Source organism: Sus scrofa, chromosome 14, assembly GCF_000003025.6.
Source record: "Sus scrofa isolate TJ Tabasco breed Duroc chromosome 14, Sscrofa11.1, whole genome shotgun sequence".
Lineage (NCBI taxonomy): Eukaryota > Metazoa > Chordata > Mammalia > Artiodactyla > Suidae > Sus > Sus scrofa.
In genome coordinates this window covers 112,012,753-112,037,009 of record NC_010456.5, presented here as the reverse complement: position 1 = coordinate 112,037,009, position 24,257 = coordinate 112,012,753, and the positions used below count along the sequence as shown (strand labels likewise).

At 39.4% G+C, this 24,257-nt stretch overlaps 1 protein-coding gene across 5 annotated transcripts in view; it reads right to left on the bottom strand.

Moving 5' to 3' along the window:
- The window catches only part of LOC110256637 (SMC5-SMC6 complex localization factor protein 2), a 52,529-nt gene that overhangs the window by 12,300 nt on the left and 15,972 nt on the right, over positions 1-24,257 (bottom strand). For 3 of the 5 annotated variants that reach the window (XM_021072666.1, XM_021072665.1, XM_021072667.1), the window contains exons 7-16: positions 22,601-22,723; positions 21,227-21,394; positions 20,154-20,256; positions 16,217-16,292; positions 15,328-15,469; positions 7,857-7,959; positions 6,055-6,231; positions 4,110-4,207; positions 2,490-2,577; positions 239-370 (exon numbers count right to left, since the gene is read on the bottom strand). In XM_021072666.1, the coding sequence (XP_020928325.1) occupies positions 239-370; positions 2,490-2,577; positions 4,110-4,207; positions 6,055-6,231; positions 7,857-7,959; positions 15,328-15,469; positions 16,217-16,292; positions 20,154-20,256; positions 21,227-21,394; positions 22,601-22,723 (1,210 nt within the window). Of the gene's footprint in view, positions 1-238; positions 371-2,489; positions 2,578-4,109; positions 4,208-6,054; positions 6,232-7,856; positions 7,960-15,327; positions 15,470-16,216; positions 16,293-20,153; positions 20,257-21,221; positions 22,724-24,257 lie in introns of those variants that run through there. The other 2 variants (XM_021072668.1, XM_021072669.1) reach the window with 2 other exon arrangements.

Below are 24,257 nucleotides of genomic sequence, written 5' to 3'. Positions count from 1 at the left end.
CAAATGCCCTAGTAAAGGGCTACAAAAGATATTCCCACTATTAAATTACCAACAACTGTTCTTTTACCTCAATTCTCAAGTTAACTGAAGAATTTCATGACAGCAATAAATAAAAATACCATTCACTATATAATTATGTTTGGTAGGGTGTATCTTTAATTACAGAAATATCTATGGATAGGAAGTTGTCATTAGTTATGCTCATATACACTCCTTGGAAATGATCTAGCCATGATACCTGCTTTTCAAGTTCCAAATGAAGACTATCATCAATAGTGCCATTTGGTTGTTCATTCCTTTTCTTCCGGACCATTTTCTTCAACAAATCTGAAGGCTTCATTTGCACAAGGTAGCGATGTAAGACTGATATCTATCAAAAGAAAGAGAAGAAACTGAATATTAAGCAATATGGTTGCTTTTCCTGAGGATCTTTTTTTTGCATGTCCTCTGTTTATTCTGCCTTCTCAAATTTTGCCCCTTTAGTTTCTTTTTTTAGGCTATGCCCATGGCATGTGGACGTTTCTGCAGCCAGGGTTCGAACCCATGGCAATCTAAGACACTACAGCAGCAATCTAAGACACTACAGTGACAACGCCAGGTCCTTACCACAAGAGAACTCCTCCCTTTCACTTCTTATAGTCCAGTGATACCCTTTTTATTCTTTACTTAAAAGTCCTCAATTGCTTAAAGGGGATTTTATTTATTTATTTATTTGTCTTTTCTAGGGCTGCACCCGCAGCATATGGAGGTTCCCAGGCTAGGGGTTTAATTGGAGCTGTAGCTGCCGGCCTACACCACAGCCACAGCCACACGGGATCCGAGCCGCATCTGCAACCTACACCACAGCTCACGGCAACACCAGATCTTTAACCCACTGAGCAAGGCCAGGGATCGAACCTGCAACCTCATGGTTCCTAGTTGGATTCGTTAACCACTGAGCCATGACGGGAATTCATTAAAAGGGATTTTAAATGAAAGATTAGGACCTGTAACTCAGGATTAAAAACTTGAGGAGACCAAATGGCATTATAATAGAGGTCAAAGGGAGTATTTCTCTGAGAAATTATTTGAAAATCAGCAAAGCTGAATCTTCTTCCCTGTGACTAAAAGTCATTGAATTCTGAAAAGAATTCTCTTTTGATGGCAGTAAATATCACTGAGAGGATTGAAAGCTATCTGCTAATTACTCTGGTGGTTCAGGTGTGGTCCCCCCATAAATCTAGAATCAAATCTTCCTCAATTCTACTAATGTAGAAACCAACTGTCTCTAATCTCCTTGTCCCATAACACCTTGTGAATACTTCCATCACCGTTCTTGCTACAATGTACCACAATGGTTGGTTAATTGTTTCAACCATTAGATTATGTTTTCAAGGTTAGAGTCTTTAATTTATTCATTAAAAAAAAAATCCCTAGGACCTAGCAGATTTTTACTGAAATACAATTCAAACAAGAACACCACAGCTAGATCACGTTCTATGTTTTCATTTTTTTTTCTTTCTTTTGACAGCCATATCTATGGCATATGGAAGTTCCCAGGCTAGGGGTCAAATCAGAGCTGCAGCTGCTGGCCTATGCCACAGCCACGGCAACACTGGATCCAAGCTGCACCTGTGACCTACACTGCAGCTTGTGGCAATGCTGGATCCTTAACCCACTGTGTGAGACCAGGGATTGAACCTGTATCCTCACAGACACTATGTTGGGTCCTTAACTGGCTGAGCCACAATGGGAACTCCGAGTTTTCAAATACAACTATAATTGCCTCATTAGTGCTATTAATGTTTGTAAAAAGCCCTCAAGACTTCTCAGAGTGGGATCTCCACAGGACATGTTTATATACACTCATACATACGTGACATATGCACTACTGAACAAATACTAACCACATTCAAGCCCTGTAATTTAAACTGTTTGATATTAAAACAGGTGCAAGATACAAGTAATGTATAATAGTTCTGCAATTTCTAATCTTGTGATAAACTAATGTTGATAAAGTGAACTAATTAGATGCCATATTGATATAGAACATTACGATTTTCCCAGTACTTCTTATACATTAATTCATCTAATTGGCCACAACCATCCTGTGTGGTAGAGGGCTTGATACTATCTCCATTTTGCAGATGAAGAAACTGGGTCTCATTAATTAAGTAATGATTACATGAATTATGCCTGAGAGTTAAGTTCTAAATCTAGGACTTTTGATATAGATCCATGAATTTTCTCTACATGTCACTAATTCATCCATCCATCCCACTATCCTTTTTCAGCTGTGCTCATGCCATATGGAAGTTCCCGTGACAGGGATCAAATAGGAGCTACAGTTGTGACCTATGCTGCAGCTACACCAGATCTTTAACCCACTGTGCTGAGCTGGGGATAGAATTGGCACAGTCAAAGAGACAAGCTAGATCACTGACCCACTGTGCCACAGCAGGAGCTCTCCTGTCCCATTTATTAAAAGAAAACAAAAATGTTATTTATACCTGCAGATTATTCGCATTAGGGATATCTTCATGTTTCTCATCCAAAAGCTTTGAAATAATCACTAGGCTGAGGCACTGTCTCAGCTGCCTGGAATTAGAATTTTAAAGTATTTAGAATGTGTTTAATCAACACTGCTTAAGAAGCAAATGAATGAGACAAAAGAAGTTCTCATTCAAAACATAGCTAATGTTTCAAGAAAAGGCTATATAAGAATATATAAGCTTTTACTAGAAGAGTAAAACTTTCATGTAAAATATTTTCACACCAAGTTGGAGTTGCTTTAAGCTCAAGCAAATCATTAACAGCCTTTATTTTTTGACAATTTTCATTTACTTTTTTTTTTAGACTGCACCCAGGGCACACGGAAGTTCCCAGGCCAGGGATCGAACCTGCACCACAGCAGCGATCTAAGCCGCCTCAGTGACAATGCTGGATCCTTAACTTGCTGTTCCACAAGAGAACTCCCAACAGCCTTTATTATTTTATTTTTTTAGGGCCGAACCCATGGCATATGGAAGTTCCTGGGTTAGGAGTTGAATTGGAGCTGTAGCTGTTAGCCTACACCACAGCCACAGCAACGCCAAATCTGAGCCACATCTGCAACCTACACCACAGCTTACTGCAATGCTGGATCCTTAACCCACTGAGTGAGGTCAGGGATTGAACCTGTGTTTTCATGGATACTAGTCAGATTTGTTTCCACTAATCACGACAAGAATTCCCCAACAGCCTTTACTTTTTACTCTGTTATTTACTGTTAGAAAACCTATTTTATTGTTGGAATTTCTTTTTATTAAAGGAAAAAAATGCTAATTGATTCATTTTCATGGGATATGCCATCTATATTAAGTTACCAGATAAGCTAAAATTAAAAATGAAGAAAGCGATCTTTGTTACATATCAGAATCAGGCCTGTCCATGTCTCTTCCCACAGCTGAATATGAAATAAAAGACTCTGGTCTAACACTCAAGGAATGATGAAAGAAAACAAAGGATCTAAAAGCATTTCACGGGAGTTCCTGTTGTGGTGCAGCAGAAACGAATCTGGCTAGGAACCATGGGGTTTTGGGTTCGATCCCTGGCCTCACTCAGTGGGTTAAGGATCCAGCATTGCTATAAGCCATGGTGTAGGTCACAGACATGGCTCAGATCTGGCGTTGCTGTGGCTGTGGTGTAGGCTGGCAGCTGTAGCTCCGATCAGACCCCTAGCCTGGGAACCTCCATATGCCCTGGGTGCGGCCCTTGAAAAGACAAGAAATAAATAAACGCATTTCACTAATATAAACATTTTTTTCTTAGTGTCTAATTCTCACTTTTCTTTCTTTCTTTTTTTTTTTTTTTTGTCTTGTGTTGTTGTTGCTATTTCTTGGGCCGCTCCTGCGGCATATGGAGGTTCCCAGGCTAGGGGTTGAAACGGAGCTGTAGCTACCGGCCTACGTCAGAGCCACAGCAACGCGGGATCCGAGCCGCGTCTGCAACCTACACCACAGCTCACGGCAACGCCGGATCCTTAACCCACTGAGCAAGGGCAGGGACCGAACCCGCAACCTCATGGTTCCTAGTTGGATTCGTTAACCACTGCGCCACGACGGGAACTCCTAATTCTCACTTTTCAATACCTTCCACGTGATGTCCAGTTAGGGACCAGCTGTACCAACCATAGAAGGTTGTGGGGATGATTAGAGAGTTCATTTATGGCCAAACAGAGTTCAGGCACCTGAAAACAAACAGAAAGCAATATTTTTCAAACCGGTCAGTGGAATCAAACTCTAACAGATCATCCACATCTCCTCATGACCTAACGGAAGCATTATTACAAAAAAAGCACTCATTTTTAGAAACAGCATGGAGTACACAGACTCAGTTTTATCTTGACTTCTGTACCAGACTGAATAGATACCTTTATCAGAATTTCATTTGGCTGTCATGTTTTATGCTACATCATCTCTCTTTCTCTGTCTTTTTAGGGCTGCACTTGCGGCATATGGAGTTTCCCAGGACAGAGATGGAATCGGAGCTACAGCCACTGCCTACGCCACAGCCACAGTAATGGCATATCAGAACCGCAACTTTGACCAAGACCACAGCTCACGGCAATGCCAGGTCCTTAACCCACTGAAGAAGGCCAGGGATGGAACCTGTGTCCTCATGGATACTAGTCAGATTCCTTTCTGCTGAGCTATGATGAGAACTCCTTTATCATCTCTGTATCTATATTTAAACAATCCTTGGAAGAATAAAGTAATCTAAATAGGTTCCAAAGGTATAAAACAAGAGCTGCATAAGATAATACATATTCATGATCTTGGATTTCTTGAATTTCAGGAATTCTCAACCATTCTGGTATTTAAAATCTAACAGAATTTCTTCAAAATAATCCCTGAGCAGGGAAAGGAAGTATGAGATAAGGGTAACAGATGAGATAATTGGTAATTGTTGGAGCTGGGTGGTAAGTACTGAATAGTTCATTAAACCCTTTTACTTTTTTTTTTTTTGTCTTTTTAGGACCACACCTGCAGCATATGGAGGTTCCCAGGCTAGGGGTCTAATCAAAGCTGCCGGCCTATGCCACAGCCATAGCAATGCCAGATCCAAGCTGCATCTGCGACCTACACCACAGCTCACGGCAACACCGGATCCTCAACCCACTGAGGGAGGCCAGGGATCAAAACCACAACCTCATGGTTCCTAGTCAGATTCGCTTCCACTGAGCCACCATGGGAATGCCAACCCTTTTACTTTTGCATGTTTGACATTTTCCATCAAAAAAGGTTGAAAAATATAAAGAAAAAAAATTAGGCACAATGGGATCAGTGGCATCTCTGCAGTGCTGGGATACATGTTTGACCCCTGGCCCAGCACAGTGGGTTAAGGATCCAGCATTGCTGCAACTGAGGTGTAGGTTGCAACTGTAGCTTATATCTGATTCCTAGCCTTCTCAAGAACTCCATATGCTGTGAGGTGGCCAAAAGAGAAAAAAACAAACAAAACAAAAAACAAAAAAAAACTAACAAAAATTATGCATGTTTACCCTCAATGGCTATAGAAGCCCAACTCAAATTCTTCTATGTGTGACTCACTCTATCATTTCATTTAGGTCTCTGTTCAAAGGTCACTATAGAAAGGCTCTAACTGCCTCATATGAAATAGCAGAGCATCCCTGCCTTGTCCTGCTTTATTGTAATTTGTAGCACTTATTACAACTTAACATGATATTATAATTTACACTGTTTATAACCTTACCCTTTGAATTAGAATAAAAGTGCTGGGAGGCAAAGGCTTTGTCTTTTCACAGCTGAATCTCTAGTACCTGCATTAATGCTTGGCCCACAGAAAATCCTCAATAAACACAGCACATTTTTTGTTGAGTGAATAGCTGCATATTTAGAAAAGATTCAGTTTCACGAATTTAAATATATTTCCAGCAAAGAGTTCCTGCCTCAGTTTATTTTTCATCTGTTGAAAATCTTAACTGAACTCAGAAACTTCCAATTCTACACGTACTATGAAAGTCAAATTATGATGCTATACAAAAAACAATACTAAAGTTATAAGTAATGTTACCTTTGTGTTCCAATCTCTGATGTTTTTCATCAAGTTTATCAGGAGGCTTTGAAAGTCCACTAGAGGAATCTGTTTCAGTTGTTTCTCCAAACTCATTTTAAACAACATTAAAATCAGTAACATTATTTCACGATCCTGGTAACCTTCTGGATGTATAGACGTACATAAGCCTAGAAACTATGACACACATCAGAGACAAAACAACTTAAGGAAATATATTTTGCTTGAAAAGTTCGTTACAAAAACTTTTGGACAAAAAAAATGAAAGAAAACTATATAGAAATTGAAATATCAATTGTCTAGGGAAAAGGTAAGAAACACGCATGTTAGTAATTGATAAATATTTCTCCTTTTTTTTTGGTCTTTTTAGGGCCACGCCCCCAGCACGTGGAAGTTCCCAGGCTACAGGTCAAATCAGAGCTGCAGCTGCTGGGCTACACCACAGCAATGCTGGATCGGAGCTGCATCTTCGAGCTACACCACAGCTCATGGCAACGCTGTATCCTTAACCCACTGAGTGAGGCCAGAGATTAAACCCAAGTCCTCATGGATAGTAGTTGGGTTCGTTAACTGCTGAGCCACAATGGGAACTCCTGATAAGTATTTCTCTATTTTTCATTTTCAAGATTTCCTTCCTTCCTCCCTCCCTTCCTTTTTTGGTCTTTTTCGGGCCCTACCCACAGCATATGGAGGTTTCTAGACTAGAGGTCAAATTGGAGCTGTAGCTGCCAGCCTACACCACAGCCACAGCAATGCAAAATCCAAGCCACACCTGTGACCTACACCAGAGCTCACGGCAACGCCGGATCCTTAACCCACTGAGTGAGGCCAGGGATTGAACCTGCATCCTCACAGATACTAGTCAGGTTTGTTAACTGCTGAGCCACAATGGGAACTTCTCAAGATTTTCTTTATAGTTCAGTATCACTGATTTGATTCAGACACTAAAAATGTTTCAACATTGTTATTAATTCTTGGTCACTAAGTTAATATTGTAAATAACAATCATTTTCCTCATAAATTCTAATTCTAAAAAATTACTTGTTTCAAAAATGTTAGTGTTGAAAATCTTCTTGATAAAGGTATTTCTAGAACCATTTTCTGGGGGGCTTTTTTTTTTTTTTAGGGCCGAACTCTCGGAATATGGAAGTTCCCCTGGTAGGGGTCCGATTGGAGCTGCAGTTGCCAGCCTATGCCACAGCCACAGCAACTTAGGATGCCCAACTTACTGAGTGAAGCCAGGGACTGAACCTGCATCCTCATGGATACTTGTCAGATTCATTTCCACTGCACCATGACAGGAACTCTCCTAGAACTATTTTAATTGCATAACTCTGTTTTAAAGTTCCCCTGGAGTTCCTGTCTTGGCGCAGTGGAAGTGAATCCGACTAGGAACTATGAGGTTGTGGGTTCGATCCCTGGCCTTGCTCAGTGGGTTAAAGATCCAGCGTTGCCATGAGCTGTGGTGTAGGTTGCAGACACAGCTTGGATCTGGTGTCACTGTGGCTTTGGCGTAGGCTGGAGGCTACAGCTCTGATTAGACCCCTAGCCTGGGAACCTCCATATGCTGCGGATGTGGCCCTAAAAAGATAGAAGACAAAAAAAAAAAAAAAAAAAAAAAAAAAAAAAAAGTTCCCCTTCCCTCCCAATATTAATACAAAAAATATAAAGATTATTGCTAAAAAATTTCAGAGACTAGATAGCCTGTGATAAAACACTAGTAATTTTTCTTTAAAACCATTAAGCAAAAACCAAATGGTTCCAGCTCTGTGCTAAAGATATTCCAAAGAATTTTTTCCTACCTTAACCACATTTAAAATGTTGGTTTCAGGAAGAGATGAAAAAATTGGCTCATAAGATGACTCTTCACTTCCTTTCACTGCCAATGTCATCTGTGTTTCAGAACTATGGAAAAGTGAATAAAGCAATATAAAATTAGGCACAAAATTCTAAGAAATATTTAACAAACAATAAGTTTTATTGATGTTTAATTTGCATGCAATAAAAAGAACATACTCATTTAAAATTTTGATAAACACATATACTAGTGTAACCATTATCCAAATCAAGAATTAGAATCTTTTTTTGGCTGTACCTGTGGCATGTGGAAGTTCCCAGGGCCAGGGATTAAACCCGCACCATAGCAGTGACAACAGGCGATCCTTAACCCACTGAGCCACTAGAGAACTTCGGGAAATAGAACATTTCTATTACTCCCCAAAGTCCATTCATGTCAGGTCTGAGTCAATCCACTATCTCCCACTCCAGGTAAATCTGATTTCTATCTTTATGCATTAATTTTCCTTTGAACAGCTATTTTTTATAAGGCACTCTCCCTGTTGCTCTTCATGTCAGAGAGCTAGCAACATAGAAGGTGGCTCTGATTACAAAGAACTCATGATATTTAAAAGTCTCATGAGTGGCCTAAAGAAACTGCCACAGCAATATAAACAATTCCAAGCACCCCAATTTTGGTAGAGGAATTCAGTGAAGGTTCATGGAAGAGGAGGCATGAAATTGGCTTTCAAAAGAAAAATATTTTATTTGGTTTTTCGAATAAATAACACCTTTCTATGTAAAAAATATTAAAAGATAGTAAGGCACAACATGCTGTAGAGAATTGTCTTCCCAGTCTAGGCCTTCAGCCATTCATTTCCCCTCCGCACAATCACTGTCAGTTTTAGTCCTTCCTCCCACAGGCATTATATATATACATAATGAATATATAGTCTTACCGCTCCCCACCTCTTCTTTCTATGGCTGCACCTGCGGCCTACACCACAGCCACAGCAATACCAGATCCGAGCCACACGTGCCACCTACACCACATCCTTAACTCACTGAGCGAGGCCAGGGATTGAACCTGAATCCTCAAAGAGACAACACTGGGTCCTTAACCCACTGAGCCACAATGGGAATTCCACTCTCTTCACTGCTTTAATACCAATGGTAGCATATTATACGCTCTGCTGTGCACCTCATTTTTTTGGGGCAGTGCCCTCAGCATGCAGAAGTTCCTAGGCCAGGGATCAAACCCGTGTCAAGGCAGTGACCCAAACTACAGCAGTGAAAATGTCATATCCTTAGCCACTAGGCCACCAGAGAACTCTACACCTCTCTTCTTTCACTTACTGTATCTTGGAGATACTCCCTTAACTATATGTGAAGAACCTGCACTTCCCCAATAACCTGAACCACTGCTCTTGGATTCTTAACCCATTGCACCGCAACAGGAACTCCAGTGTTGGTGGTTTTGATGATTACTGTTAATGTACCATTCCCCTACAGATGGACTGTCTTATAAACAGCGCTTCAACAAGTGAGATAGATAACATTTTGGTGAGTACACACCTGAGGATGGAGGTGAGGGTCTAGCATGAGAAAGATCCAGTGCAACAAATGGCTAATGTGGAAGAACAGCAAGTGGATCAATTTGGTTATAACAAAAAAAAGGAGAGAAGTTCCTGTCATGGCTCAGAGGTAATGAACCCAACTAGGATTCATGAGGATTCGGGCTAGACCCCTGGCCTCGTTCAACGGATTAAGAGACCTGGCGTTGCCATGAGCTGGGATGTAGGTTGCCTACATGGCTCAGACCCTGAGTTGCTATGGCTGTGGTATAGGCCTGCAACTGCAGCTCCGATCTGACCCCTAGCTTTGGGTCAAACCTCCATATAGCACAGGTGCGGCCCTAAAAAGACAAAAAAAAAAAAAAAAAAAAAAAAAAAAAGGGTGAACAAAATATAAAACAGGTCAGAGTCAAATTTCAGAGTCTTAAATAAAAGCGTAAAGGTTTAATAGTGGAGAAAGAAGCATTCTTTGGAGGCGGAAAGCCTCCAGGAGAAGGAGATTTTTGCCAGGCTAGGCATGAAACAATGATGTGAATTATATGGACACTGGGAATGAAACAGAAAGAAGAGCTGTGAGGTAGGTAGAGGAAGAGGAACACACGATGTGATAATTGATGGGATATAGAATAGAAAGAGGTTACGACTAAGTCTATATATCTCGCAGAATAATGGTAAAGAAAAGAACTGTACTAGTATCCTTTAGTATCTTATTTTAAATATTCTTCACTCTAAATCTATTTGGATAGAAATTATGAATATGCATATATACCAGCAAAAACAGATAAGCTGCATGTGAGTTCTAGTGGGAAGACAGTGAGTTGTGGTCATACCTCAACAGGATTCAGTTTCGTGCTTATGTTGTTTAAACAGGTATTTCATTATGTTTCACTCATTCCTTCACCAGCTCACTCTTGCTTACCTGTGTTCTTCTTTGCCCATCACTATAGAGCAATGTTGACTTACAGGCACCACCTCCCTGCTCTAGTCACCAAACCTGACTGAGGCAACTCCTCAGTTGGTAAATAACCAAACTGAACCAAACTAAAAAACTATTCTAATTATTTGCATTTTTATGTACTAATGCAATAATTATATATCTTTATTTCACTATTTCCACTACAGAACCTGCTTACTACAGTGAAGAATGAAAAATTCAAATGTGTTGCATACAACATACAGAATCACCACACACTATTCAGTTCATTAAATGTTAAATAATAAAATAGTGTTTTAACTTCCTAAACACAAGTGTTTGAGTAATTTGGTCCTACCTAGGGGAAAAGCTTGGTGTTTTTGGTTGGCCTAGGAAAGCATTATTTTTTTCTATTCAGAGTGATGGAATACAATGTTCATGTGAAAACTTGCTATCCAGATTGTATTTTCAGATATAGATTATAATTTAGCAAAAAAGAGGGACTCTGTATGGGGTAGAAAGAGATGGAGAGGTGAAGAGTTTGGTTCTGGATATACCAAGTAACAAAAATTTGCATTTATTATTATTATTATTATTTTGGTCTTTTTGTCTTTTTAGGGCCACACCTGTGGCACATGGAGGTTCCCAGGCTAGGGGTCTGATTGCAGCCTTAGCCTATACCACAGCCACAGCAACCTGGGAGCTGAGCCACGCTTGAGACCTACATGACTGCTCACGGCAATACCAGATCCTTAACCCACTGAGTGAGGCCAGGGATCGAACCTGCGTCCTCATGGATGCTAATAGGGTTCTTTAACTGCTGAGCCAGGATGGGAACTCCCCCAAAACTTGCATTTTTTAAAAAGTGAAGAAGAATTATATTCTCATGAAGTTTAAAAACTGTTTCAATCTGCATTTCTGTGATCAGTCTATTTCCTTTGTCAATTTTTCTAATAGGTTATGTATCTTTTTCTTTTTCTGTCATTTTTTTTTTTTGCTATTTCTAGGGCGCTTCTATGGCATATGGAGGTTCCCAGGCTAGGGGTCTAATTGGCGCTATAGCTGCTGGCCTACACCAGAGCCACAGCAACACTGGATCCGAGCCGTGTCTGTAACCTACACCACAGCTCAAGCAATGCCGGATCCTTAACCCACTGAGCAAGGCCAGGGATCGAACCTGCAACCTCATGGTTCCTAGTCAGATTCGTTAACCACTGAGCCATGACAGGAACGCCCTCTTTTTCTTATTAATTTGGAATTAAGTCTTATTGTTGCAGCTGCTACATAGGTCAGAGCTGTGGCTCGGATTCAGTCCATGGTCCTGGAACTTTCATATGCCACGGATGTGGCCATTAAGAAAAAGAAATTAAGTCTTTGTCTCTGACCAGAATTCTATTCATATATAGCTAACCCTTGAACAACGCAAGGGGTAGGGGCACCCACCCACTGCAAAGTAGGTCTAGTCAGCCCTCCACACATGTGGTTCCTCCATATCTGCAGATTCAATCAACGGAGATATACTGTAGTACAGCAGACCCTTGAACAACCTGGGTTTGAACTGTGCAGGTCCATTTACACATAAATGTTATTTATTTATTTATTTATTTGGGCTGTGCCATGGCATAGAGAAGTTCCCAAGCTAGGGGTGGAACTGGAGTTGCAGCTGCCAGCCTATGCCACAGCCACAGCAGATCCAAGCCATGTCTGCAATCTACAGCACAGTTCATGGCAACACTAGATCCCTAACCCGCTGAGCAGGGCCAGGGAGTGAACCCACGTCCTCATAGATACTAGCCACGTTTTTTTTTTCTTTTTCTTTTTAGGGCCACATCTGCAGCATATGGAAGTTCCCAGGCTAAGGGTTCAATCTGAGCTACAGCTGCCAGATCCCTAGCTGCGTCTGCAACCTATACCATAGCTCACACCAACACAGGATCCTTAATCCACTGAGTGAGGCCAGGGATTGAACCCACACCCTCTTGGATCCTAGTCAGGTTCGTTAACTGCTGAGTCACAATGGGATCTCTTATGTGGATTTTTAAAAAAATAGTAAATATTATATTACTATGTGATATAATAGATATAATCTTTCTGCCTTGACCCCCTCTCTCCCCATTTTGAGGTTTTTCTTTTGACTTTGTTTATGGTGATTACTGTTATGGACACTTCTTTTTTTAAAAATAAAAATATGGTCAGATATGTTCATCTTTCCTTTAACGGCTTTTGCATGTTAGTTCATACATAAAATCTTCTTCATCTCGTCTATGATTATAAAATAAAAACCTGTATAAGTTCTTCTATTACTTTGCAGTTTCATCTTATACATTTAAATCTTTGCTCTATCAGCTTGAGGTATGGATACAATTGTTTTTCCCAGATAGCCGCCCAGATTTCCAAATACTAGGTAATAAAAGACATTAAACATCTAACTCTCTCCTTATTTTCTGAAATACTACCTTTAGCATTTACTAAGTATTTGTTTCTATCTTGGACTTATTTTATTCCACTGATGGAGCTTTGAATCCTTGCAGCTGTCCCACACTATTATCTGCTAAGGTCAGTTCTGCCTCTTAACTCTTCTTTCTCAAAACTTTCCTGGGTATTATTTTCTCCATATGACTTTAGAGTCACTTGTAGAGTTCCAACTTCCCACAAAAATCTGACTGGCATTTCTTATTAGGACCTCATCAAGTTCACGGTTTACCTTAGGGGGAGTGCTAATGCATTTCCTTTTTCTTTTCAAGGCCACACCTGCAGCATATTTAAGTTCCGGGACAAGAGGATAGATCAGAGCTGTGGCTGCTGGCCTATGCCACAGCCACAGCAATGGTGGATCCAAGCCGCATCCGTGACCTACATCACACCCTGTGGCAATGCCGAATCCTTAACCCACTGAATGAGGCCAGGGATCGAACCTGCATCTTCACAAGAGACCATGTCAGGTTCTTAACCTGATGAGCCACCTACGGGAACTCCTCTAATGCATTTCTTTCTTTCTTTTTTTTTTTTTTTTTGGTCTTTTTGTCTTTTGTTGTTGTTGTTGTTGTTGCTATTTCTTGGGCCGCTTCCGCGGCATATGGAGGTTCCCAGGCTAGGGGTTGAATCGGAGCTGTAGCTACCGGCCTACGCCAGAGCCACAGCAACGCGGGATCCGAGCCGCGTCTGCAACCTACACCACAGCTCACGGCAACGCCGGATCCTTAACCCACTGAGCAAGGGCAGGGACCGAACCCGCAACCTCATGGTTCCTAGTCGGATTCGTTAACCACTGCGCCACGACGGGAACTCCCTCTAATGCATTTCTGATGTTGAATTTTCCTATATGGTTGTCTTTGTGTCCCTTAATAATGTTTACATACACACACACACACCCCTGCCCCACACACCTATTTATGTTTATTCCCAGATATTTAACATATTTTTCTTACTATTGTAAATAAAGTGTATCTTTTAACTAGCTGGAGTTCATATATCTGAAGGTTACTAATTTCTTTTTATTAACATTGTGACCCTGGCATCATTACCAAATTCTCTGTTTGTCAGAGCCCTTCACTTGACTCAGGCTTCTATATATACATTAAATCACTTTTTCTACAAATAATGAATCTTTCACCAACTCACTTCCAGTCTTTGCATCTCCCCCCCCTTGTCTAAGTACCTTGGTCAGTAGCTCCAAAATAACGGTAAATAATAATGGGCAGTCTCATTATTATTACTTTTTTTGCTTTTTAGGGCTGCACCTGTGGCATATGGAACTTCCCAGGCTAGGGGTCTAATCGGAGCTATGCCTGCCAGCCTATGCCACAGCCACAGCAACGCAGGATCCGAGCAAGGTCAGGGACCGAACCTGCAACCTCATGGTTACTAGTTGGATTCATTTCCACTAAGCCACAATGGGAACTCCAGGGCAGTCTTAAATTTTTATTTATTTATTTATTTATTTATTATTATTATTGGTCTTTTTTGCCTTTTCTAGGGGTGCTGCCACAGCATATGGAGGTTCCCAGGCTAGGGGTCTAATTGGAGCTGTAGCTGCCGGCCTACACCAGAGCCACAGCAATGCCAGATCCTTAACCCACTGAGCAAGGCCAGGGATCAAACCCGCAACCTCATAGTTCCTAGTCAGATTTGTTAACCATTGAGCCAGGATGGGAACTCCGGGGCAGTCTTATTTTTAAAAAAAATTTTTGGGAGTGCCCGTCGTGGTGCAGTGGTTAACGAATCCAACTAGGAACCATGAGGTTGCGGGTTCGGTCCCTGCCCTTGCTCAGTGGGTTAACGATCCGGTGTTGCCGTGAGCTGTGGTGTAGGTTGCAGACGCGGCTCGGATCCCACGTTGCTGTGGCTCTGACGTAGGCCGGTGGCTACAGCTCCAATTCGACCCCTAGCCTGGGAACCTCCATATGCCGTGGGAGTGGCCCAAGAAATAGCTAAAAAGACAAAAAAAAAAAAAATTTTTTTTTTGTGGAGATCCCATTGTGGCTCAGTGGAAACACATCTGACTAGTGTCCATAGGATGCAGGTTCAATCCCTGACCTCACTCAGTAGATTAAGGATCTGGAGTTGCTGTGAGCTGTGGTGTAGGTTGCAGATGGGGCTCGGATCCTGTGTTGCTCTGGCTGTGACTGTGGCCAGCAGTCCAACTGAACCCCTAGCCCGGGAACCTCCATATGCTGTGGATGCGGCCCTAAAAAGACAAAAAAAAATTTTTTTTGAATTTAAAAATGTTTCAAAAATAAACCAATAAATAATTTTTAAAAAGTTTCCATTTTTCTCCCTGTTAAACATGATGATGGCATTTAGATTAAGACAGATGTTAAGAATGTACCTAATTCAAGATCCAGTTCAACTTTGAGAGATGAAAAAAAAATCAAGAATGGATGCTGAAAATTATCAAATGGAAATTAACCGTTGTTTATGTATATATACATATATATATAAATATACAAAAATTGTTTAAAAGGATATTTTTGGACATTTCAGAATGTTAATTTTGGAAAGAACACTTACACTAGATTGTCTTCATTAAAGTCTGGCTGAAGATTCTCCAGAGGAAACAAAAATCTAAAATCAATCCCCATATTGAAAAACACAGCAGCTATATCAGACAATGATGGGATCCAGGGCCAAATTGGAGAATCACTGAAGGTATCTAGTTAACAGAAAAAAACGTTTTATCCTAAATCCCAGGTTCACAAACTCATTTTTGCAAGAGTGAAACATACATTATTACCATGAGTTTATAGAAATGACAGCTGGTAATGATACATTAACAATTATTTAAAAATGATCAAATAGGAATTACAGATTTTCAAATAAATGTAAAGGAAATGACTTTTATGAACAAAATATCTATGAGTGATGGATAAAAGGGTGTAACTCAGGAGGAAATGACACCTTGTGAAAAGACTGGAAATAACAATGGCAAAAAAAACCACTATTGCTAATACTGAAAGATTTGACCATGTTCAGTGCCTATGAAGTCCCAAGTCTTAAAACAAGCGAAACAGGTAAATCACAATGACTGTTTCATTATAAGGGATCTCAAAGGTGAGAACACAACTATCACACTTTTGCAGTGGATACTTTCAATCTTCTCAGTGCACAATCAGTATAATACTGATGCTTACCAAAAAGCCATCAAAGTTAACTGGCTAAATAAATAAATAAACTTGCCAACTATTTCTACTTACCCAGAATAGTAAGCCATGACTTGGTAAAAATTAAGTAAGGGCTGACACTTGAAAGATCTTATACCTTTTCTCTCAATGCAACTAGAAAAAATACTCATTTTTAATTCTATATTTCTAAATATCCTAGTGTTTAACAATATGAAAGAGATCATGTACAAAGTAACTAATGATTCACACTGTTAACAACAGTCAATTTATATACTCACCATTTCTAATTGTTATTTCCATTAATGTACTCAAAATCTGCACAGAAACAATACAGTCTGTATGAACTGACATCATCTGTCAAAGAGTAAATAACAGAATATTAAGAAAGGGCAGAGACTCAAAGAGATTAACATACTCTACCCAATGTAATACATGAGTTGAAATTTTTGAACCACATCTTATAAGTCAGAGTCCTTTCCATTCTAACATGTTTTTTTTTTTAAAAAAACTTTCATTTATAACTAAATATAACATTTAAAATAGCTGTCTAGTTTATATCATGCCATGAAACCCAAAGACCATAAAGGATAAGGCTACTAAGTTGATCACATCACAGGGAAAAATCAAACCACAATCTAGTAAAAATACTTAAAACATACAAATATACCAATGTACTCTCTATTTATAATTTTTATTTTTTAAATTCTTTGGCCACATTCGTGGCACGTAGAAGTTCTTGGGCCAGGGATCAGACCTATGCCACAGCAGTGACCACGCTAGATCCTTAACCCACTGTGCCACCAGGAAACTCTAGCCAATGTAGTTTTTAAAAGTTATTCAAATCACCAGTAATCTGGAGTTCCCCAGTGGCACAATGGGTTAAGAATGTGGCCTGGTCACTGCTTTGGTGCAAGTTTGATCCCTGGCCCAAGAACTTTCGTATGCCATGGGTACCGCCAAAACCAAACAGAAAACAAAGAAACAAACAAACAAAAACAAGTGTGAAAAACCAAACTAGTTTCAATCAGGCTTGTGTTATTTCAAAATCAACCCATGTGAAAGTCTTTGAGTTGTTAATCTCTGCCACTTGAGGGCAGCACCATTCAAAGGCATGTTGGATAAGGACAAGTTCTGGATAAACAATCTTTTTGTGGGGGGGTAATGAATTCTAAGGTGGGCAACACAGTCCTTTGAGATAAATAAATATGTAAAGATAAATACATACATATATATACACACACAGTCTACTTATCCATTGAGATTGGGTTAAATAAATCACGGGATGACACTACAAAGGAATACCACGAAGCGATTAAAAAGGAGGATGACGTATCTATACTGAGATAAAAAAACTCAAAAATTTATTTATTTATTTGGAGTCACACCCACGGCACATGGAAGTTCCTAGGTCAAAATGGACCTGCAGCTGCCGGCCTATACCACTGCTCATGGCGATGCCAGATCCCTGACCCACACTGAGTGAGGTCAGGGATAGAACTTGAAATCTCATGGATGTTAGTCGGATTTGTTTCTGCTGCACCACAATGGGAACTTCAAAAATACTCAAAAATTTTTTGTTACCTGAAAAGTTATAAAACATCACAGCACATACTCTGTTCAGATTGTCTTGTCTACTATGTTTAGTCAAAAAAATAAAATCATGAAGATGCAGGAGTTTCTGCCCATGCAGTGGGCCAAGAATGCGACTGCAGTGGCTCAGCTGTTCTGGAGGTGAGGTTCAATCACTGGCCTGGTGCAGTGGGTTAAAGAATCTGATGTTGCCACAGCTTGGGTATACAGGTCTCAGCTGCAGTTCAGATTCAACCTCTGGGAACTTCTCTCTTGGGAACTTCCATATGCCTCGGGTGTGACCATTAAAATTAACAAAACAAACCAAACGTGAAGATGTGAATGTTTTAATTACATTTTAACAAATAAATTTCAAACCACCAGTTCATAACATTAAAATGAATTCTGACATACTTTCTTAAAAAAATACTTATAAGTTGCTAAGTCTCTTCATCATGAAAAAATGGACTTGGAATTGAAAAGGAGAAATAAGACAGTATCTTACACAGAAACAGCACTTAACAAATGATTAGTTTAGTTTTCAAAGAATAAACATGAAAAGTATTAAAAACTGCTTAAATGAAGCTATGCTTATATGTCTTAGGGCATTTAAAGGCTATACTGATGGACCCACAGCAATAAGATGAAAACACAAATAAATGCAAAGTCTTTCTTGTAAGTTTAAGAAAAGATGTATTACATAATCAGAGAATCATGAAGTCCTAGTGTGACAGCAAATGAAGTTTTGAATTGTAATAAATACATGGGGCAGGGATAAATGGGTAAGAATCTTGCTGGAAACTGCTGGTAAGAAAGACTTTCTATGGAGCATATGTTCATTTATTGGGGGGAAGGGGGAACACTTTAGGAGTGATGCTGACAAGCTAAAAGTCATTCAGAAAAGTGATCAGTAAAGGGACTGGATATTTAGTGACTGGAGAATGTTTAGTGTGGGGAGTGGTGAAGGTCATGATAGTTCATTAAAATAACTGAAGGACTTTTAGACAGATGAAGCATACTGTGGGATGCTACAGAAAAGATCATTAGTACTATGAGATTAAAAAAAGACCATCCAGAGGCAATTTTTGATCTAATTAGGACTGTTAAAAAAAAAAAAAGTAGTGAGCTCCTAACCACTGGAACAAATGCTTCTGCCCCATAACACCTGTTATTCAGCCTAGAACGCTCTTCTCCCATTTACCATCTGAAATAACGTATCTATAAATATACATATTGTCTGTCTCCTCCATACTAGAATGTGTGTTTCATGAGATCAGAAACACTTATTTTTTTTATTGTTGTTATCTCCAGTACCTGGCACAGCTGGCACTCAAACATGCCAGCTATATGAAAAGGGAATGAAATATTATATTAGAATATCTAGTTGTTTCCAAATATGAGATTCTTTGAAATGCTATCTTAAAGTCCAGAATAGAAACTGTGTATATTTTCCCTTCTCATTTCACAAATAATATAGTTCTCTGATACCACTGATATTTATAAGTTCCCATGTAGATAATTCAAAATTTTAAGATACTTATTTAAATGGATTTCAAAGTTAGGAGTTCCTGTCATGGCACAGTGGAAACAAACCCAACTAGGAACCATGAGGTTGTGGGTTCGATCCCTGGCCTCGCTCAGTGGGTTAAGGATCCAGCATTGCCATCAGCTGTGGTGTAGGTTGCAGATGCGGTTCGGATCCCCTGTTGCTGTGGCTGTGGCTCCAATTAGACCCCTAGCCTGGGAACCTTCATATGCCACATGTGCAGCCCTATAAAGACAAAAAAAAGAGACAAAAAAGAAAAAAGAAAAAAGAATTTAAAAAATTAAAAATTAAAAAAAAAAACGAACATGATGAGATCTGCTGTGTAGCACTGGGAACTATGTCTAGTCACTTATGATGGAGCATGATAATGTGAGAAAATAGAATGTGTACATGTACGCGTAACTGGGTCATCATGCTGTACAGTAGGAAAAAAAATCGTATTGGGGAAATAATTTAAAAAAATAAATTAAATGGATTTAAAAGTTAAATATGAATGTCCATAAAAATAGAGGAGAAAAGGTTAACAAACCAAAAAAACAGGGGTAAGCATTAGAAGACTTCTAAAGTGAACTCTAATAATGATTTACCAATACGATGAAATGTCTTAGACACAATTAGCATTACTGACTATGCTGTACACTATCTGCATAAGCATTTATTTTGTAACCTCTGTTTTTTTTTTGTCTTTTTAGGGCTGCACCCACAGCATATGGAAGTTCCCAGGCTAGAGACTGAATGAGAGCTATAGCTGCAGGCCAAAGCCACAGCCACAGCAACACGGGATCCAAGCTTCGTCTGTAACCTACAATATAACTCATGGCAACACAGGATCTTTAACCCACAGAGCAATGGCCAGGGATTGAACCCACGTCTTCATGGATACTAGTCAGGTTGTTGCCACTAAGCCACAGAGGAACTCCTCTTTTGTAACCTCTTTATAATGACTCTTTTTGCCTCATTCTAACCCACTAACATCATGGGTTTGATGTGCTAGATTAATTTTTTCTCTAGTAATGTACAAATAAGATTATATTTTGTAAGTCTGTTTTTGACTGGGAAATACAGAGAGTGGTAACTATATCTCCCAACATTTCTCTTACCCGAAACAGCCACTTTAACACAGGTACCGGACACTGGACATAGTGATAAGCAGAGGTAAGGAAGCCTTGTGTTGTCAAAAAAATCTGATCTGTTTTTCCTGATCTGGAAAAATACAGTGAAAGCAATATGACTGTTATCTTCATGGCAAGAAACTTCTACCACCACCACGTGTGACATAATTAGGGAAATGGGAAAACATACCATCTCAGTCCATCGAGGTGGACTCTACCCTAATATCTATTGGATACTCATTAAAAAAATTCAATCATGGGCCTAAAGCTGAGCCAATCTGTTGGCTTGGCTCCAGACTTATTAGCTGGCAATGTTGAAGAACCTATGGAGTCTCAGAACATTGTCTGCTTTTGCCAGCTTGGGTTTGTACTTCCATAAAACTCAGCACAAGAAAATCTCTCTGGATCTGAGCTATCATGCACTGAAAGAAATTAGACCAGTTTGGGCTTCATGGTAGAGACTGTTAGTTGCCTACCCCAGCATCTATTCTTGTCTTTCCTCTTGGTAACTGAACCCTGGGGTTTTTAGCCGGGCACAGTGGCTGCATGCAATAAAAATCACTTCCCAGCCTTCCTTGCAACTAGGGGTGGCCATACTGACTAAGTTCTACCCAGCTAACCATAAAAAGAAATGCTGTGTGGGATTTCTGGGAATTTAAATGTAAAGGCTGGAGCTCCAGTAGCACCTGAAGCAACAAGGTGCCAAGGATGGTGGGGAAGAAAGATTTTATGATGAAACACAAGCATTGGACTTTCTACCTCTGACCTTCTTCAACGTCAGAAAGAAATATACTTCTAGTTTAAGCCCCTGTTATTTTAAAAGTCACTGTCATTAGATATGGGTCTTAATCCTAACTAATGAAGGCATATGATAGGCCAAACAACTATCTTACAGTGCTTCCTATAATTAAATAATATAATACAAAGAACAATAGTAATAAGTAAGAGAACTAGAAAACTGGATAGGTCAAAATAGAAATCAACCTTTCAGAAGATTACATAAGTCAGAAATCCTTTAATTTTTAAACAGGAAAAAGTAAAATGTCTATTTTCCTACTTACTTGAGAATAAGCTTTTCTACAGCACTTTGTCCGATAAAACCAGAGTCTCTTAAATCCAAGGTATACTGATTGAAAATTTTCCCAGAATTAAGGAAATTAAATATTTCTTCGCCTGGATGGTGATCAGGAATAGCATCAATTGTAACTGAAAATTTCTTTAGAAATTCTCTGAAAAAAAGAAGTTATTGAATACTAAACAGTTGATACTGCGTATAGTTTTCTATTTAAGGGATGGGTGCAAAATACCCCCTTTCTTAGAACCACTATTGATCCCAGATTAGAAGTCTAGCATGAGAACAGAACTCATGTTCTACTCCTCCCACTTTTTGCTAGTAGTTATAGTCCAAAGCCACCGAATGTGTCTGTGTGAAAAGAATAAAAGACACAAAATGTTAACTTGGCCTTAACACCTGCTCTTCAAATCCATCACAGATGGATTAAAAACCTACCATAAATAATTCACAAAGTAAATAACCATCAATGCCTCATTCATTTTACAAAACCAAAAATTTAAATTTTTTTTTTTATTTTTTGTCTTTTTAGGGCTGTACCCATGGCATATGGAAGTTCCCAGGTTAGGGGTCAAATTGGAGCTGCAGCTGCCCTGCCTACACCACAGCCACAGCAATGCTGGATCTGAGCTGTGTCTGTGATCTATACCACAGCTCATAGCAACACTGGATCCTTAACCCACTGAGCAAGGCCAGGAACTGAACTCACATCCTCATGGACACTAGTTGGGTTCATTACTGCTGAGCCACAACAGGAACTCCTAAAATGTATTTTTAATAGGATATACATTATGAAAAATGCTCTACCTGTGCCCCTTTTTCTTTCTGAATGATTGTATTTATCCAGTTTTATTGAGATACGATTGATACACAGCACTGTATAAAATATACAGCATAAAGATTGACTTACACCATGAAATGATTATCACAAGTTTAGCGAAAACCCATCATCTCACAATGATACAAAATAAATAAGAAAACCTTTTTCTTGTGATGAGAACTCCTAGGATTTACTCTCTTAACAACTTTCATATACAACAGTGTTAATCATATTTATCATGTTGTACATTATATCCCTAGTACTTACTTACCTTATAACTGGCAGTCTATACACCCTTTGACTGCTTACATTCAATCTCTCCCTCTGCCCAACCCTCTACCTCTGGTAACCACAAATCTGATCTGTTTCTATGAGCTTGTTTTTGAAGTATAATATAAGTGACCTACAACACAAATATAGTGATTTTGAAGTATAATGATTTGGTACTTTTATACATTTCAAAATGATCACCACGATAAGACTAGTTATGATGTCACCATTTACAAAGATATTACATAGTTATTTACTATATTCCCCATGTACCTGTGCTCTTCTAAAAGGCCATCTTCATCATCTGTACTGTCTTGATCACCAAATCTGATTGGGGATTTAATGCCCCGGCCCTGCCTTATGTCTTCCTGCAGTTGCTTCTGCAGTTCATCTAGCCTGAGAATTGAAAAAAGGTTAAAATAAATGGCTTACTCTAAAAATTAAAGAAAAAAAATCTTTATGTCTAAAAGCAGCATCAAGTTAAACTCTTAAAAACTCAAATATTTCTTTATAATTAGGACTTCAGGAATGATGTCCAAATCATTTAGAGAAAGGGAAAGGAAGAATGGCAAAGAATAAATTTATCTCATTTTCCCCACCCTTTTTGGCCAAGCCCATGGCATGTGTAAGTTCCCAGGCCAGGGATCAAACCTGACAATGCCAGATCCTCAACCTACTGCACCACAAAGGAACACCAAGATTAAGTTATTTCAATCAAGATCCTTATTCCTAGCTTCAGCCCCATAGTAGATGAGTAAAATATAACAGTTAATGACCAGTAAATGCACTGCTCTATCATTAAAGGAAGGAGTCAATCATCAGATCAAACTAGAACCTCTGCTTTAGGTCTGCGCAATGTTCAATTTTAAATAAGCATCTTCAGATTTGACATCACAACTCACATAAATTTATGAAACTTTTAAAGAATTTTATAACAGAGGTAAATTTCTCTAGCAAAATTCAATAAGGGGAATACTTCTCGCTGTCTGTAATTCCTGTGCTTTGCTACTTGGTTATCTATGGTTATCAACTTTAAGACACATGTATACCAACTTCAAGCCTGTTGAGTTTTAGTGAAATTGTCTGGGTTAGTTTCAAGGATAATCTTTGAACAAATAAGGAGTATTATTTTTCCCCTCTCATAAGCAAAAGCACTTTGCTACCAGTCATATAAATTTCATTAGGATTATTATAATTCCAAACTTTTTGATGTCTGTATGTGTACAGGTAGGGGAGTTTAGGTTTATGACTGACACAACTATAAACTTCTTACTCAGAAGAGTAATTTGATGTAGAAATACCATGTCTGGTTATACTGGTTTCAAAATTCAGGCGAGGAGTTCCCGTTGTGGCGCAGTGGTTAACGAATCCGACTGGGAACCATGAGGTTGCAGGTTTGATCCCTGGCCTTGCTCAGTGGGTTAACGATCCAGTGTTGCTGTGAGCTGTGGTGTAGGTCGCAGACGCGGCTTGGATCCTGCGTTCCTGTGGCTGTGCTGTAGGCCGGTGGCTACAGCTCCTGCTAGACCCCTAGCCTGGAAACCTCCATATGCTGTGGAGCGGCCCTAGAAAAGGCAAAAAGACAAAAAAAAAAAAAAAAAAAAACCCCAAAAAAACCTCAGGCGAGGTGGGCTTACAAATGTTTAAAAAAATTCTACCTCTACAAATAATAACAAAATGGGCAAAGGATCTGAATAAACATTTCTACAAAGAAGCCATACAAATGACCAATAAGGACATAAAAAGATGCTCAACATTATTAGTCATTAGGAAAATGCAAATCAAAACCATAATGAGATGCTGTTTCAGAACTTGTTAGGATGGCTGTCACTAAAAGACCAGAACATGAAGTATTTGGTGAGGATGTGGAGAAACTGGAACCCACGGGCACGACTGGTGAGAATACAAAATGGCACAGCCACTTGGGAAA